General features: G+C 29.8%; 1 protein-coding gene across 1 annotated transcript; it reads right to left on the reverse strand.

The window, feature by feature from the left end:
* Window positions 1-935: 935 nt before the first annotated feature.
* LOC148554621 (uncharacterized) lies at window positions 936-1,949 on the reverse strand. The gene is made up of 2 exons (XM_088490410.1): window positions 1,721-1,949; window positions 936-1,630 (listed from the first exon to the last, which is right to left on the reverse strand). Exons 1-2 carry the CDS (start codon window positions 1,947-1,949, stop codon window positions 936-938), a joined length of 924 nt encoding a protein of 307 aa, XP_088346536.1.
* Between the last annotated feature and the right edge of the window lie 14,332 nt (window positions 1,950-16,281).

Below are 16,281 nucleotides of genomic sequence, written 5' to 3' on the forward strand. Positions count from 1 at the left end.
ACATTGATGGTTGAATTTGCAGATATTCCTACATGATTCATAAGTAAAACTTTTAAACCTCTCTTACTCTTAACTTTTGAAAGTGCCACATATAGTTGGTCATGTGTAAAAACGGGTTTGGGCAAGCACAATCCAACATGAGATAAAGTTTGTCCCTGAAACTTGATAATTGTCATGGCAAACGATACTATTATAGAAAACTGTCTTCGTTAGAATCTAACTGGGACGGTTTCATTTGTTGGTACCATATTCATTCTTGGAATCAAAGCAATATGACCAACATTGTTACCCGTTAAGACTTCACATTCTATGACATAATTTCTAAACTTCCTAACTTGTAGCCTTGTACCATTACAAAGACCACTGGATTAGTCAATATTCCTCAGTAACATCACCGGAATATCAATCTTGAGTATTAATTTATGTGGAGGCAAACCAGAGTAATTTATGCTATTCAGTAATTCAGGACCATAGAGATCTAGCTGACTCTCCATATTCCCTTCATCCATACAAATGGAATCCGAACTAAGATATAATTTTTTCTCTCCAGGAATGATAGCCATCAGATGGTTGTTGACCTCTTTAACGATGTCTAGTGTGGGATCCAGTATAGTTCTTGCTTTGAAAAAATCTTTTGAGGACATGTTTTCCAAAATATTTGGATAAGAAAAATGAACCAACTCATCAAATGTCTGGTCCGAAGAAGGAATAACAATATCTCCTGGAAGACATATCTCAGATTCACCATCCATATTGTCACCTATTAGACCATCACTAACTTTCAATAACCACTCACCAAGTTGCTCTGTCTCATCTTGATATGAAGCAGTCGTTCTTACAGAGAGTCTCATATTTTTTGTTAGTTTGAGCACCTGACAAAACTTCTAAAGGTAAGATGAATTCACGGTTGAATGAATGATATCTTGTCTCGATCCTCATGAAATGACAGGAAGAATTTGTCTAAAGTCTCCACCTAGTACAACCACTTTTCCTCCAAAGGGCAAATCTTTGCTATATGTTGGAGAACACCTCATGATATCACCCAAGCATTTATCAGGCACTTCATAGTAGTACCTACTAACCATTGGAGCCTCATCCCAAATTATAAGTTTGGCTTTCAACAGCAACATTGCTTGAGGGGAACCAGGTTTGATGTTACATACAGAATCCTCAGTTATATTCAGCGGTATTTTGAACCTTGAGTGTGCCGTTCTTCTATTGGGAAGAAGTAAAGATGCAATACTACTCGAAGCAACGTTTAACACTATATCACCCCTTGAGCAAATCTCAGCAGACATAAGGTTCCAGAGAAATGTTTTTCCAGTACCCCCATGACCATACACAAAGAAAAAAACCCCTTCATCACAATATACAGCTGTAACAATTTTATCGAATGCATATCTCCGCTCAGGTGTTGCGATGGCTAATATGTCTGAGGCATTTTTCTTTAAATCATCCCTGTTAAAGTTTAGCTCTTCCCTAATAACCCTTTCGGTTAACAAAGAACTATCAACTTCAGTTGCTAAAGGCATTGGAGGATAGTCTTTCAAGGTTTTACCATAGGAATGTAAGATCTTGTCTATATCCATTAAACACAACTGCTTAATCTCATCATCTGACATTGCTAACTCTGCATATTATACAATACTATAAAAATTCAATCAAACTAAAAATGATCAATAAGGAAGAACTTTTATCATTGTAATTAATAAAAACTCACCCCTCATGTTCATCACAGCTCTTTGTCGATACAAAATATCATCTGAGAGTTCATGCCAACATCTATCCCAGACATGTTCTGGTCTTGAGATATTGTTGGATGTTAATAGAATGACAAATAATCTCCTAACATATGATCCTGAGGCCCATGAGCTTGCTTCCTTAATTGCATCAATGAATTCTTTGTCATCTTGCAAGAGTCCAAGGGCGAAGCATGCATCTCTATACATAGCATAAATTATTTCTCCTACTGTTCTTATATCTCGAAAACTCATACATCCTCTCTGAGTATTCAAGAGAAGTCGTTGGTAATATTCTTCAATATTTGCTGCAAAAAATTTGGTTAAAATCCCACTTTTAAGTTGTTAAATGGATTAAGCTATGCTATTTTAATTATTATGTAGCTACACATCCGCATAAGAATAATTTTCCTAAAAAATATAGAAAAATAAAAAATTGTATAATCTACAGATTATAACTGTTGAAAGTTATTTGAATATTTATTTTTCTAGTGTAGATAAATCGAATAAAATGGACGTGGGGTATAGACTGTTAAGATTTTAAATTTAAATCATTAAATAAGCAAGATCAAAATTGAATATAAACTCGTCATTACCTGTAGGTACATGAGTCTTCCAATTGCGAAGCCTTTCTTTCGAAGAAACCACTTTGAAGAATCGTCCTTCCAAACAAACTTGGTTGGAAACTCAGCATAAGTCAGACTTCAAGCATAAGGATATGACATGTTCGCCGCCATCCATCCCAAAAACATGGACTTATGAGATATTGCTCTTTCGACGATATCATTAACATTAGAAGTTTCACCATAAACCACAGGTTGCTCATTCACCAAATGGAATGGAAGTCTAATTACAAATGGTTCTTTCTCTTGGATTTCGTATCCAAATAGACGCCAGACTGCCTCACATGCCGAAATGTACCTACAATCATAGTAATTCCTAATTTCGTCAACAACTTGTGTGGCTTCTGACGGATCACCAGCATTGTATAGAGTAGCTGTTACGCGGTCATTACCCTTGTGTACATACTTAAACAGATACTTAATAGAACTTGTTTGGAATGTGTATTCCACATTTATGTGGCACCCGAACTTGAGCAACAATTCTAGATTATACAAAACAATGAACTTATTGTCTAGTACACATTCCCTTTTCTTCACTGTTCGACCGTTATAAGTACGCCTATATTTGGAAAATCCGGCCTCATCAATGAGTGTTCGCTGTCTAAACTCTTTAGGATAGAACTTTGAACATGATCCATTCTTCATGCAAGGTGAATTCTTGTTGTACGGACCACATAGACGATGTACCATGTAATTTTGAATAGCTCCATGTAGATTTGGCCTTTCATTTTCATCAAGAATCTCAACTGTTATAGATTTGGCCTTTCATTTTCACATCAATTTCAGAGAGGAGAGGAGAGAAGTGTGGGAGTGGGAATGGGTTACGGACTTAAGCCGTTGGGGATTCAGTTTTTTTTTTTAAGTCAAAACGGCACCGTTTGGAGGAGTTATTAACAAACCGGAAACCTTTTAAAAAAAACCAACCAGTTCTAACGGTTCACCGATTAATCACATATACGACTGATTTTGTAATGAGTTTTTTGTCAGACGATTTACTCATAACATCTGTTAAGCCATTTTTAAATTTTATAAAATTATTTATAATAATTACAAAAAGTGCTCATAATAAAAAATTTTAAAATTTTATAAAAATATTTTATTTAAAATTGTTAATAAAATCTTAGTTGTACTCTGTTTCAAAATAAATAATTATAATGATATTAGTATTTTATACAACAATCCATACAAAAAAAATTCAAATTTCATACAATATTTTTTCGTTCATTTTTAATAGCTCATAAATACAAAAAAAATATTGTATAGAATTTAAATTATTTTTGTATTAATTTTTATATAAAATACCCATAACATTATAATTATTCAGAAGTTGCATATAATTCGAACCTTATGAATTTAATTTACTACATATTTGCCTAAATCGAATTTATTCAATTCGATTTATATAGAGATGCAAATTCGATTTATTTAATTTAATTTATTTTTGTATGTGGTATGATTTGATTGAAAGAGAAACAATTTATAATTTTATCTAGCATCAATAAATGCAAATTATGATTTGATTCTTCTGTAATTTTATCTAGCATCAATAAAATTTCACTATCACTGATTTTAAAAAAAAATTAAAATCTAAAACGATGGTTAAAAATAAATAAAGAGGATAGATTTAATTCTTCTATAATTGTATGCGTTTTTTTTCTCCTGATTTGCGTTTTTATCACAATCCACAAGTTCTATGTTTTATAACTTAACGTTAATTCATATATAGTATATAAATAGATTTAATTAGAATAAATAACAATTTATTTATTTTATTTTAGACTTTATAAATGAAAAGACTAATTCACTAATATAACGAATTATAAGTAATGTAATATAATTAATTAAGTAATATAAATTATAATAAATTATATTAATTATATTAATATTTAAATATCTAATCAAATCAATTAGTTGATATAATTAAGTCAGTGCAATAAATTGTATTGAATGAGTTAAAACAATTAAATCGAGAAATACTCTCCAAAGCATGCCACGTCAGTTTCATCATTAAATGTAGACATCCGATTTTTATATAATAGAATAGATAATATAATAATCTTTAGGGGGTTTTGCTAGCAGGGAACATATTAAAATTGTGATTAATAGAAAATTTTTAATTTTATTTAATTTTAGTACATGTATAGTAAACATATTAAAATTTTATATTTTATATAATTTTTATAAAAAATAATTTAATGTATAACTTTAATATGTGTCCTTAGACACATATCAGTTAAATCTTTTGTTTAAAAGCAAAAAATTTAATTTTATTACATTAACAATGCAAATTTTTTTACATAATTATTTAATTATATTCGTTATTTAAATACTATTCATGTAGTGGGTGTAAAAAGTTTTTTTTTTTATGCAACAATACTTAATAATTGAATAGATGTATAAAAATTTGATAAATTGATAATGTACCAAAAGTAAATTAAAAAACATATATAAAAATAATATTAATTAGGTTAAAAATAAAAAATATAGTAACTTTAACTTTTATTATTTTAGATTAATATACTTTTTATATCTAGGTTTAGTAACTTTTATCTCTCCAATACCTGAATATAATTCTAGTTTTAAGATATAAATTGTTACGGACTGCCGGTCCAGCCCAAGAAGCTGCCGGGTCGGGGCACCGTCCCACCCAGGCCCAAGAAACCCTAACGGATCCCTTCAGGTCGGTTAGCCGTAACCGACCCGGGGTCCAACCATATCACAACCGTGCCACCAGCCGGGTCGGAACCCCCAGGGTCGGCACCCGAGGTACCGACCCCCCAGTACGGACGACCCGCACGCGTGGAAAAGTGACAGCTCAAACTCTTCACCAATGGGCTAGGCCATCATTAGGCCCACCCAGCACGCTATATAAAGGGAGAGGACAGCTCTCCCCCCAAGGTACGTCACATCCTTACCTAACCCTGCCACCCTCAGTACGGACTCTGACTTGATCGTCGGAATGTCCTTGCAGGTGGCCACCCCCTCGCTCCGTCCGCCCTCCGACGTTACCAGCATTCGCTCCGCGCTCGTTCGGGACCTCTCTCTCTCCTTGTCACCTTCCATCAACAATCCGATAATCCGAAAATCCCAGGTAACGAACATAAATATATCAATGTTCTGAAAAAAAAAATCTAATATACTTTGATCCTCAATATTAAAGTTTTTTTTAGGTCCAGTGATTGAGCAAACATCAAAATATGTAAATGGATTTACCTAACATAAAAATACATGTTAAGATTATCTAATAAAATAAATTATTAAAAACTTTTCTAAGTGTATTGTTATATATTTATTAAAATAAAATATTTTAAATTTTTATTAATGATGATTTAACACACACCTTTACACCATTATATTAATTAAAGTTTAGAGAAATTATCTAAATCAATTCTTAAATTAAAGTTTTTAATATTATTAGACATTTTAGTTTTTATGTTTTTAAATATATAAAATAATTTTTAATGTTTATCTTTATTAGACAATACAAGCTCAGCTCCTCCAATTCAATCGAAATGTAGGTTTTGGAATTTTTGAATTTTTGTAAGGATTATTTTGAGATTTTTTTTTTAATTTTCAAAAACAGTTTGTAATTCGTTTTTCAGATCAAATTGAAAGGAGACTGTATTGTTCGACAAAGATAAATATCAGAAACTATTTTGTATTTTAAAATCTAAATAACTAAAATATTCGATTTTAAAAACCTAAAAAACTGATTTAGGTAATTATTCTAAATTCTATAAGTGTATAAAGGAAGAAGAATAAATGTTTAATTATTTTATTGGTCTTTATAATATCACCAAATTTTTAATTATATATATATATATATATATATATATATATATATTTTAATTAGACTGCTTTTAATTTTATAATTAGCTAAGTCCTTGCCAATGTAAAAAAATAGAGTTAGTGAAATATTTTTGTAAATTAAACATATTTATAATTAAGGACCTAATTAAATTTTTGACCATATATTTTTTGAAAAAAATATTTTATTAAAATTTTAATATTTTTTACACAAAAAAATTTCAAAATTAAAAGTACTATAATGATCTAACTAAAAGAAAAAGAAATATAAAAACTTAATTATAAATTTAGTAAAACTATAAATACTAATAGAATAATTAAACTAAAAATAAATAATAATAAAAAATGATCCACTTAGATAAAAATGTCTAAAATATCTTTTTTTAAAGATATTTTTTAGTAATTAAAATTTAACACATATAATCAATTAAACCATTTTAGTTTTATTAAAATTAGGTCAAACAAGTTAATTTGACTGAAAAAATAGTGAATCAAATCTTGAATTGATCTAAATTAATCTTATTTTTTTATAAAAAATGATTTTATATGAAGAGTGTTAGGAAGCAAGCAAGTTTTGTGATTTGTAGTCATCAATTAGCTATTATTAGTGTTTTCAATGATGTGGGATTACATCTAATGGTGTAGAATGACTTTCTTTTACTGGTTAAGTGCTGACTAAATTTTAATAAAAATGCTGGCCCTAGACTTTTTTTTATATATATTAAAAATTCTAAATTCTAGCTCTTTACTTCTCTGCTATCATAGGGTTAGGATTTAGAATTTTCAATATATATATATATAATAATAGTATTTTAGTCATTTTTTATAATAAGAATATTGTAATCATTTTTTATAAAAAATAATATTAATTTAAATTAGTTCAAGATTTGATTTACTATTTTTTTGATTAAATTAATTTGTTTGGTCTAATTGTGACAAAAATAACACAATTTAATCAATTATATGTGTTAAAATTTAAAATTATACTACACAAATAACTTGTATGAAAAACGTTTGTACATAGAGAATAACTAAAAAATATCTTTAGAAAAGATATTTTACATATTTCTATTTGAGTAGCTCCCAATAAAAAATAACATTAATTGAAGGTCAACAGAAAAAAAGGAATGGATATTAATGGATGAGGGAGAGAAATTAAATATTAGTCCTACAGTAATTTAATATCTACTGTTATCCTATAAAAAAGAGTTGCTACATTCATCATGTATATATCATTTCTTCTGTCTTTTCATTTCTAGAACATACAATTATCTCATCTTGAATTAGCTTTATTAGTTTTATTTTATCCTGGTTATTTTGAAAGAAGATGAAAACAATGACAACAAGCATCATGAGCTTGTTAGCTCTTATCATGTTGTTGAACAATGGATTCATGGTTTTAGGTAGCAGAAAAAACTTCTTAGAACACAAATTTACCAATAAATTTTTTCTCGAAGACGAAGGTCCATCTGATGGAGGAAAGGGACATAAGACTAAGCCACCTGGAGGTCCACCATTTACCAATAAATTTTTTCTCGAAGACGAAGGTCCATCTGATGGAGGAAAGGGACATAAGACTAAGCCACCTGGAGGTCCACCATTTACCAATAAATTTTTTCTCGAAGACGAAGGTCCATCTGACGGAGGAAAGGGACATAAGACTAAGCCACCTGGAGGTCCACCATTTACCAATAAATTTTTTCTCGAAGGCGAAGGTCCATCTGACGGAGGAAAGGGACATAAGACTAAGCCACCTGGAGGTCCACCATTTACCAATAAATTTTTTCTCGAAGGCGAAGGTCCATCTGACGGAGGAAAGGGACATAAGACTAAGCCACCTGGAGGCCCACCATTAACCAATAAATTTTTTCTCGAAGACGAAGGTCCATCTGACGGAGGAAAGGGACATAAGGCTAAGCCACCTGGAGGTCCACCATCAGATTTGTATTTTGATGAGAACTTTGAAGTGTTTTGGAACTTAAAAGATTCTAAAAGTTTCCAGAAACAAACTCATCATGAATTTTCAACCGAAGGATCAGGTCCATCCGACGGAGGAGAGGGACATGAACTTCCACCTGGCTATGGAGGTCCACCACATAGCTAGCCATGGAGGAGATCCACCACCTTCAAATCTATACTTTAATTAAAAGAATATTAATAAAAAATAATAAAATGGAGGAGGTCCACCACCTTCAAATCATATCAAAGTATAATTAGTTGATGCATATAGTTATGTTGTTGATAATAATAAAATAAAAGTTTTATCTTTAGTTACAATTTTACAATAATTATTTTCTTTAATATGTTTAAGGCTTACGCGTGTTATTATATTCGTCTAGATCAAGTATAATTCAATTAAAATTACTATTTCAGCATTTATCAAATTGAAAATCAAACTTGCAAATAAAAATTTTTATAAATCGAGTAAAATTGGATTTGTTTTTATTCGAATCCAATTCTAATTAGATACTAAAAATAAATTGGATATTAAATATTTATCAAATTTATTTTTGGTATCTTAAATATTATATTACGTACAACTACATATGAAAACTGTTCACGTACTTTTATTAAATTGTTTAACTTTATTAAAATATTAATTTTATAATAATTAATATAAAAATTTTTATAACAAAAATTTTAGGATTTAGAATAGATAATTTCACATCAAAAGGAGACATAAATAGTAAAAAAATAATATTATCCCATTTTTTCAACTAAATATTTATTTGTGAAAAAAAAAATCAAAAGTTAAGAGTTATAGATATTTGTACCAACTATTAAGATATACGGACAAGATAAATGAAGACTATAACGACACAAATGTAAAGCGTATTTAGGATATTGTTTGATGTAGAAAATAAAAGTACATCCTTATGATTTAAAGAATTATATGTAAATTTTTAAGCAAGCAAAAAGAATTTTTATTAAGAAAAAAGAATAAACAGAAAATATTATGTTATTTTATTTTTCATAAGTGATACTGTGAAGATATAAATTATAATTTGAAATATTTTTCATTGATTTTTATTATTAAAATTGACTAATTAATAAGTTTTGATTTGTATTAAATATGAATAATAAAAAATAATTTTAACGGAAGAAATGATGATTTATGTGTTAGAATAATAACTGTGAAGTAATAACTAATAAATACTAACAATTATTGAAATAGAATTTTTACAGTATAATCTATTCTATTATATAAAAATTGGGTTTCTCCATTTAATGATGGAGCTAACGTGGCATGCTCCGAAAAGTGTTTCTCGATTTAATTATTTTAACTCATTTGATACAATTTATTACAATGGCTTAATTATTTCAACTAATTGATTTGATTAAATATTTAAATATCAATATAATTTATTATAATTTATGTTACTTAATTAATTATACTACATTAATTGTAATTCGTTATATTAGTGAATTGGTGTTTTTCTTTATGAAGTCTAAAATAAAATAAATAATTTATTGTTTATTCTAATTAAATTCATTAAATTTAATTATATATTATATATGAATTAATGTTAATTTATAAATTATATGTGCACGAGAAAATAGATTTAAATATGGCTTATATAGTATAGATAGTATTTAATTAAGAACGGTGTATTTTTAAGTATTTTGATATGACTTAATTATATCAGCTAATTGATTTGATTATATATTTAAATATTAATGTATTTTATTATAGTATTTAATACTTGATTAATTTTACTACATTAATTGTAATTCTTTATATTAGTTAATTAGTTTATTGATTTATAAAGTCTGAAATAAAATAAATAATTTGTTATTTATTCTAATTGAATTCATAAAATTTAATTATATTATATATAAATTAAAGATAATTTATAAATTACCTTATTTTCTTAGCTTTTTATATTCCGTGGATTATTAAGTTTTAAGTTTTATATTTCCGTAAGTAAAAGTAATATAATGCAAAACTTTTTTCATTTTAAATAGAATTATTCTATGTATTATTAACTAATATTATTAGATTTGATTTATTAAAAATATAAAATAATTTTATATAACAAATTATTAATTAAACTCATTCTAAAACAGTCACCAAAAAAACTCATTCTAAAACGTAAGCAAAATAAATTAATTTTTTAGGTAGCCCAATGTAGATCCATGATTTATACAACAATCAAATAAAGCATAGAACTTGTAAATTGTAATAAAAAAAAGAATAAAAAAGTAGGACCCATACCATGTTGGCTTGCTTGCCTCCATTGCATCTTAACAAAATATGGGCCTACAGAGACTAATCTCGATTCCAAGTTGGGCAGATAGAAAACCTATTCGGATCTTATACAATTAATTTCAACTCGTACCCAAAGTCCTCTTTTAATCTTTTTGGGTCTTCTCTCTCCCAGCAAGCAAGCATATACGCTAACAATGGGGAACGACATATATGCTTTTAAATTTTTGTTTTTAAATTTTAGAGTGGGATACTACATGTCGTGGAAGCAAAATTATAAGTACTGTATTTTGTGTTTTAATACTTTTGATCATGTGGAGTTACAAGTGAAATTATAGAAAACAGTAATAACAATTCCGACAAATGGCTGACGTTCTAGAAATTAAAATTTAAAGTGATAAAAAATATTATTATATACACGTGGATAAATTGTATCATCAATTTTTTGTTTTTTTATTGTAAATTCTATGTTGAATTACTCAATAATTAATTAATCAATATATAATTTCAAGCTATATTTTTGTTATTATATAATACTTTTTATTATTTTATATTTGTAATAAATATTTTTTGTATAGCTCATTGCTAAAATAAAAAATTTTACTAATTAATTAGGTTCACAGTAGATTATAGTTATTTTTTTAAATCTAAAGACACTTTTGGTTACTTTTCATTCGATAATTTTTCTGTCATGTATAATTATACAACTCATTTAAGCAATGATTATTGTACATAGGTAGCAATATTTTACAGAACATTATGTATGGTACCAGACTCTTGATAAATCCAGATGTTCTTGAGGCTGTGATGCTTCGAGAAAGGTATTGTACCAATATTGTGAATTATTTATGGTTGTGTATATTGACTGTATTTTTATGGCGTTGTGATTGATAAGTAGCGTGTACTATAGAGAGATCTCGTAGTATCTGTGTGTGCTTTCTGGCAAACCGGCATATGTTAATGAAGATGAAGTTTTATATTCCACTGAGAGGAAGACAACAAAGGAGTTACATGCGGCTGCAGATGTGAATGCCTCATAGAAAACTACTTTTTTATGTTTGGTTCATTGTTTGTTTTTTTTACTTTCAAACTGTTCCTATGTAGGTTGGATTCTATGTTGTTCTGGCCACTGTTCTTGATGTTGAACCTGTTCTAAGTTGGTGATATAAATCTTGTGTTTGCAGCGTGAAGGCAGAAGCTAATGCGAATACATACTTCTGCGATGGTTGGAATAAGGACGTGAATAACGTGGTTAATAGGTACGACTCTAATTGGACTTATTTGTGCAATCTTTTCATAAAAAAATAATATAGTTATGTAATTGATTATGTCTCTTTTTAATTTATTTAGCAATATCTAACTTAATACCAACAATTAGTAGACAATAAGAGAACAATTTATTAAAAACAAAAACTGCTTTGATTGATGGAAATATTGTCTATCCACAAAAAAAATTTGGCAAAATGAAATAGAATGTATAGAAAAAATTCATATACCTACAACAATTTTATACCAAAGTCTCCTCTGCTAGACTAAATAATCTAGAAAACTGATAAGCCAAAAAAAATTGTATTTGAGCATTTAAATTGTGTTGAATATAATTTTTATGATTTTATTGTAATTAAAAGGTGACATGTCAAGTGTTAATTGATGTTTTTGAATAAAGAAAGTAGGTATAAGTTGAATTTGTTGGTTTTTGATGGTACTGCTACAACAACTTTTGTTGTGTTCGATAAGGAGGCTGCAGCTCTATTTGGACGGACATGTACTGAGATGGTGAAAGAGTTGAATGTATGTGGTTTCTGCTGTTGAAACCATTTGAATGGTTATGATAAGTCAATGTCGGATGTGAATATAGAAGATAGTTTTATACCATCCTCAGAAACTTTAGACAGTATGTAAAAATTTTATCTGTATGTTTATTTGCATCTTTGCGTACATCATGGACTAAATTGCATCGGTATGACATTGAGTATCTAAAGAGAGTTCATTCGGCAGATGTGTGGGATATAGAAAATCCTATTTATCAATGTCAACACTGTAAAGCATGGATGTGGTCTGAAGAAAGGCTTGCTAAATTCAAATAGTCGCCCCAACCAAAGTTTTTATTATGTTGTATGGAAGGAAAGATCGAGCTTCCTCTACTTTTTATGCCTCCTGATGAGCTCATTCAGCTTCATACTGGAGGAGATCAAAGAAGTATTCATTTCCTAAAAATTATAAGGACATTTAATTCAATATTTTATTTTACATCAATGGCCGAAAAAATTGACCGTGGGGTGAACAATGGGACTGCTCCTCCAATTTTTAAGCCTGGGGTCAAAACTACCGTAGCATTGGTAGCTTACTTCCTCCGAATAGTCTGCGACCAACATTGTCCAACTATATATCTATGACATAGAAAATGAGATTGATAATCGGATAGGCACATTTCGATAATTTTCATGCAAGCAGTCAAACATTTTAGTTATTTTTTATCTGTGAGAGAAAATAACATAAAATTTATTGTGTTTTTTATTGTGCAATTCCAATGAAGCTATAAATGATCAGGATAAGAAAATTGTGGCAATATTAAGAAACATGCTAGACAAATATAATAGTTTGGCAAAGAATTTTCGCTATGCGAGAGATAGGTACCAACAATAAAATTACACAAACATAAAGTTTAAGTTGATTAGTAAAAGGACTACAGATGGCAGGACATACAACTTGCCATCTGCATCTGAAGTGGCTACATTGATTGTTGGCGATGTCGAACAACTAAGCAAAGATAGAGATATTATTATAAAGAGTCAAACTAGAAAGCTCCAACAGATTGATGTTCTTCACCCATCTTATTTAGCCTTGCAATATCCATTGTTGTTTTCGTATGGGGAGGATGGATTTTATTTCGGTATTGCAACATCAGATTCTATCTTCGCTAGGCCTACAAAGAAAAACAAAACAATCACTTTGCGACAATTCTTTGCTTTTCAACTACGTGCAGAAAAGGACGGGTGAATCTCCGTTAATTTTGAGATCAAAGAGATTATTCCAACAGTTTCTGGTAGATGTCTACACAATGGTAAAATCAGAGAGGTTGTAAACAACCACAGTTGAGGGTTGATAAATACAAATGTTTGCATGAAAGTCTTATAAACAGGGATGTAGATGCTGCAACGCTTGGCAAAAGAATCATTCTTCCCAATACTTTTACCAGTGGACCTAGGTACATGATGAATAATTGTAAAGATGCATTTGTAATTTGTAGATATGCAGGATATCCTAGCTATTTTATCACTATGATGTGTAATCCTGAATGGGATGAGATAAAAAGAGAAGTGACTCCCATTAGATTAAAGGTAGAAGATCGTCCTAATATATTGTGTCGAGTTTTCAAGATCAAACTTGATGGTTTGATTGATGACCTAAAACAGAGAAAAATCTTTGGCAAAATTTTAGGATGTAAGTCTGTGTCTATGCAACACTTTATTAAAATATTATGTTGTAATGTTTTGCTCATTTATCTTTTTTAATTTTCAGATGTTTGCACTATAGAGTTTCAAAAGAGAGGGCTTCCATAACACATATCCTTTTATTCATGAGTAACGAGTTCAAACCACAAACACCAGATGACATAGACAAACATATAACAGCTGAGATTCCTGATGATAATGAAAGGCCAAATCTACATGGAACTGTTCAAAATTACATGGTACATGGTCCATGTGGTCCGTACAATAAGAATTCACCTTGCATGAAGAATGGATCATATTCAAAGTTTTATCCCAAAGAGTTTAGACAGCAAACACTCATTGATGAATCTGGATTTTCCAAATATAGGCGTACTGATAACAGTCGAACAGTGAAGAAAAGGGAATGTGTACTAGACAATAAGTTCATTGTTTCTTATAATCCAGAATTGTTGCTCAAGTTCGGGTGCTACATAAATGTAGAATACACATGCCAAACAAGTTCTATTAAGTATCTGTTTAAGTATGTACACAAGGACAATGACCGTGTAACAACTACCCTATACAACGCTGGTGATCTATCAAAAGCCACACAAATTGTTGACGAAATTAGGAATTACTACGATTGTAGGTACATTTCGGCATGTGAGGCAGTCTGGTTTATTTGGATATGAAATCCAAGAGAAAGAACCATTTGTGATTAGACTTCCATTCCATTTGGAGGATGAGCAGCCTGTGGTTTATAGTGAAACTTCTAATGTGAATGATATCGTCGAAAGAGCAATATCTCAAGTCCATGTTTTATAATGGATGGCGGCGAACATGTCATATCCCTATGCTCAAAGTTTGACTTATGCTGAGTTTTTAACCAAGTTTGTTTGGAAGGACAATGCTTCAAAGTGGTTTCCTTGAAAGTAAGGCTTCGCAATTGGAAGGTTGACTCATGTACCTGCAGGTAATGACGAGTTTATATTCAATTTTGATCTTATTTATTTGATGATTTAAATTTAATATCTTAACAGCATGTACCCCACGTCTATTTTATTCGATTTATCTACATTAGAAAACAAATGTTCAAATAACTTTCAGCAGTTATAATCTGTAGATTATACAATTTTAGAATTGTTCTATATTTTTTAAAAAAATTAATCTTATGCAGATGTGTAGCTACATATATATAATAATTGAAATTGCATAGCCTAATCCATTTAGCAATTTAAAAGTGGGATTTTAACCAAGTTTTTTGCAGCAAATACCGAAGAATATTACCAACGACTTCTCTTGAATACTCAAAGAGGATGTATGAATTTTTGAGATATAAGAATTGTAGGAAGAGCAATTTATGCTACGTATAGAGATGCATGCTTCATCCTTGGAATCTTGCAAGATGACAGATAATTCATGGATGCAATTAAGGAAGCAAGCTCGTGGGCCTCAGGATCATATGTTAGAAGGTTATTTGTCATTCTATTAACATCCAACAATATCTCAAGACCAGAACATGTCTGGGATAGATGTTGGCATGAACTCTCAGATGATATTTTGTATCGACAGAAAATCGTGATGAACATGAGGGGTGAGTTTTTATAATTGCAATTATAAAAGTTCTTCATTATTGATCATTTTTAGTTTGGTTGAATTTTACAGTATCGTATAATATGCAGAGTTAACCATGTCAGATGATGAGATTAATCAGTTGTGTTTAATGGATATAGACAAGATCTTACATTCTTATGGTAAAACCTTGAAAGACTATCCTCCTATGCCTTTAGCAACTGAAGTTGATAGTTCTTTGTTAATTGAAAGGGTTATCAGGGAAGAACTAAACTTTATCAGGGATGATTTAAAGAAAAATGCCTCAGACATGTTAGCCATCACAACACTTGAGCAGAAATATGCATTCGATAAAATTGTTACAGCTATGTATTGTGATGAAGGGATTTTTTCTTTGTGTCTGGTCATGGGGGTACTGAAAAAATATTTCTCTGAAACCTTATGTCTGCCGAGATTTGCTCAAAGGGTGATATTGTGTTAAACATTGCTTCAAGTGGTATTACATCTTTACTTCTTCCTAATGAAAGAACGGCACACTCAAGGTTCAAAATACTGCTAAATATAACTAAGGATTCTGTATGTAATATCAAACCTGGTTCCCCTCAAGCAATGCTGCTGTTGAAAGCCAAACTTATAATTTGGGATGAGGCTCCAATGGTTAGTAGGTACTGCTATGAAGCGCTTGATAAATGCTTAAGTGATATCATGAGGTTTTCTCTAACATATAACAAAGATTTGTCCTTTGGAGGAAAAGTGGTTGTACTAGGTAGAAACTTTAGACAAATTCTTTCTATTATTTCACGAGGATCGAGATAAATTAGTCTTACCTTTAGAAGTTTTGTCAGGTGCTCAAACTAACAAAAAATATGAGACTCTCTGTAGGGACGATTGCTTCAGAT

The sequence above is a fragment of the Arachis ipaensis genome, chromosome B6 (assembly GCF_059453495.1).
Source record: "Arachis ipaensis isolate K30076 ecotype BB chromosome B6, ASM5945349v1, whole genome shotgun sequence".
Lineage (NCBI taxonomy): Eukaryota > Viridiplantae > Streptophyta > Magnoliopsida > Fabales > Fabaceae > Arachis > Arachis ipaensis.

Coding starts and splice junctions, on each gene's coding strand:
- LOC148554621 (XM_088490410.1), bottom strand. CDS start 1,949: ATGTATAGAGATGCATGCTTCGCCCTTGGACTCTTGCAAGATGACAAA. Junction 1,631..1,720: donor AGCTGTGATGAACATGAGGG/GTGAGTTTTTAT, acceptor TATAATATGCAG/AGTTAGCAATGTCAGATGAT.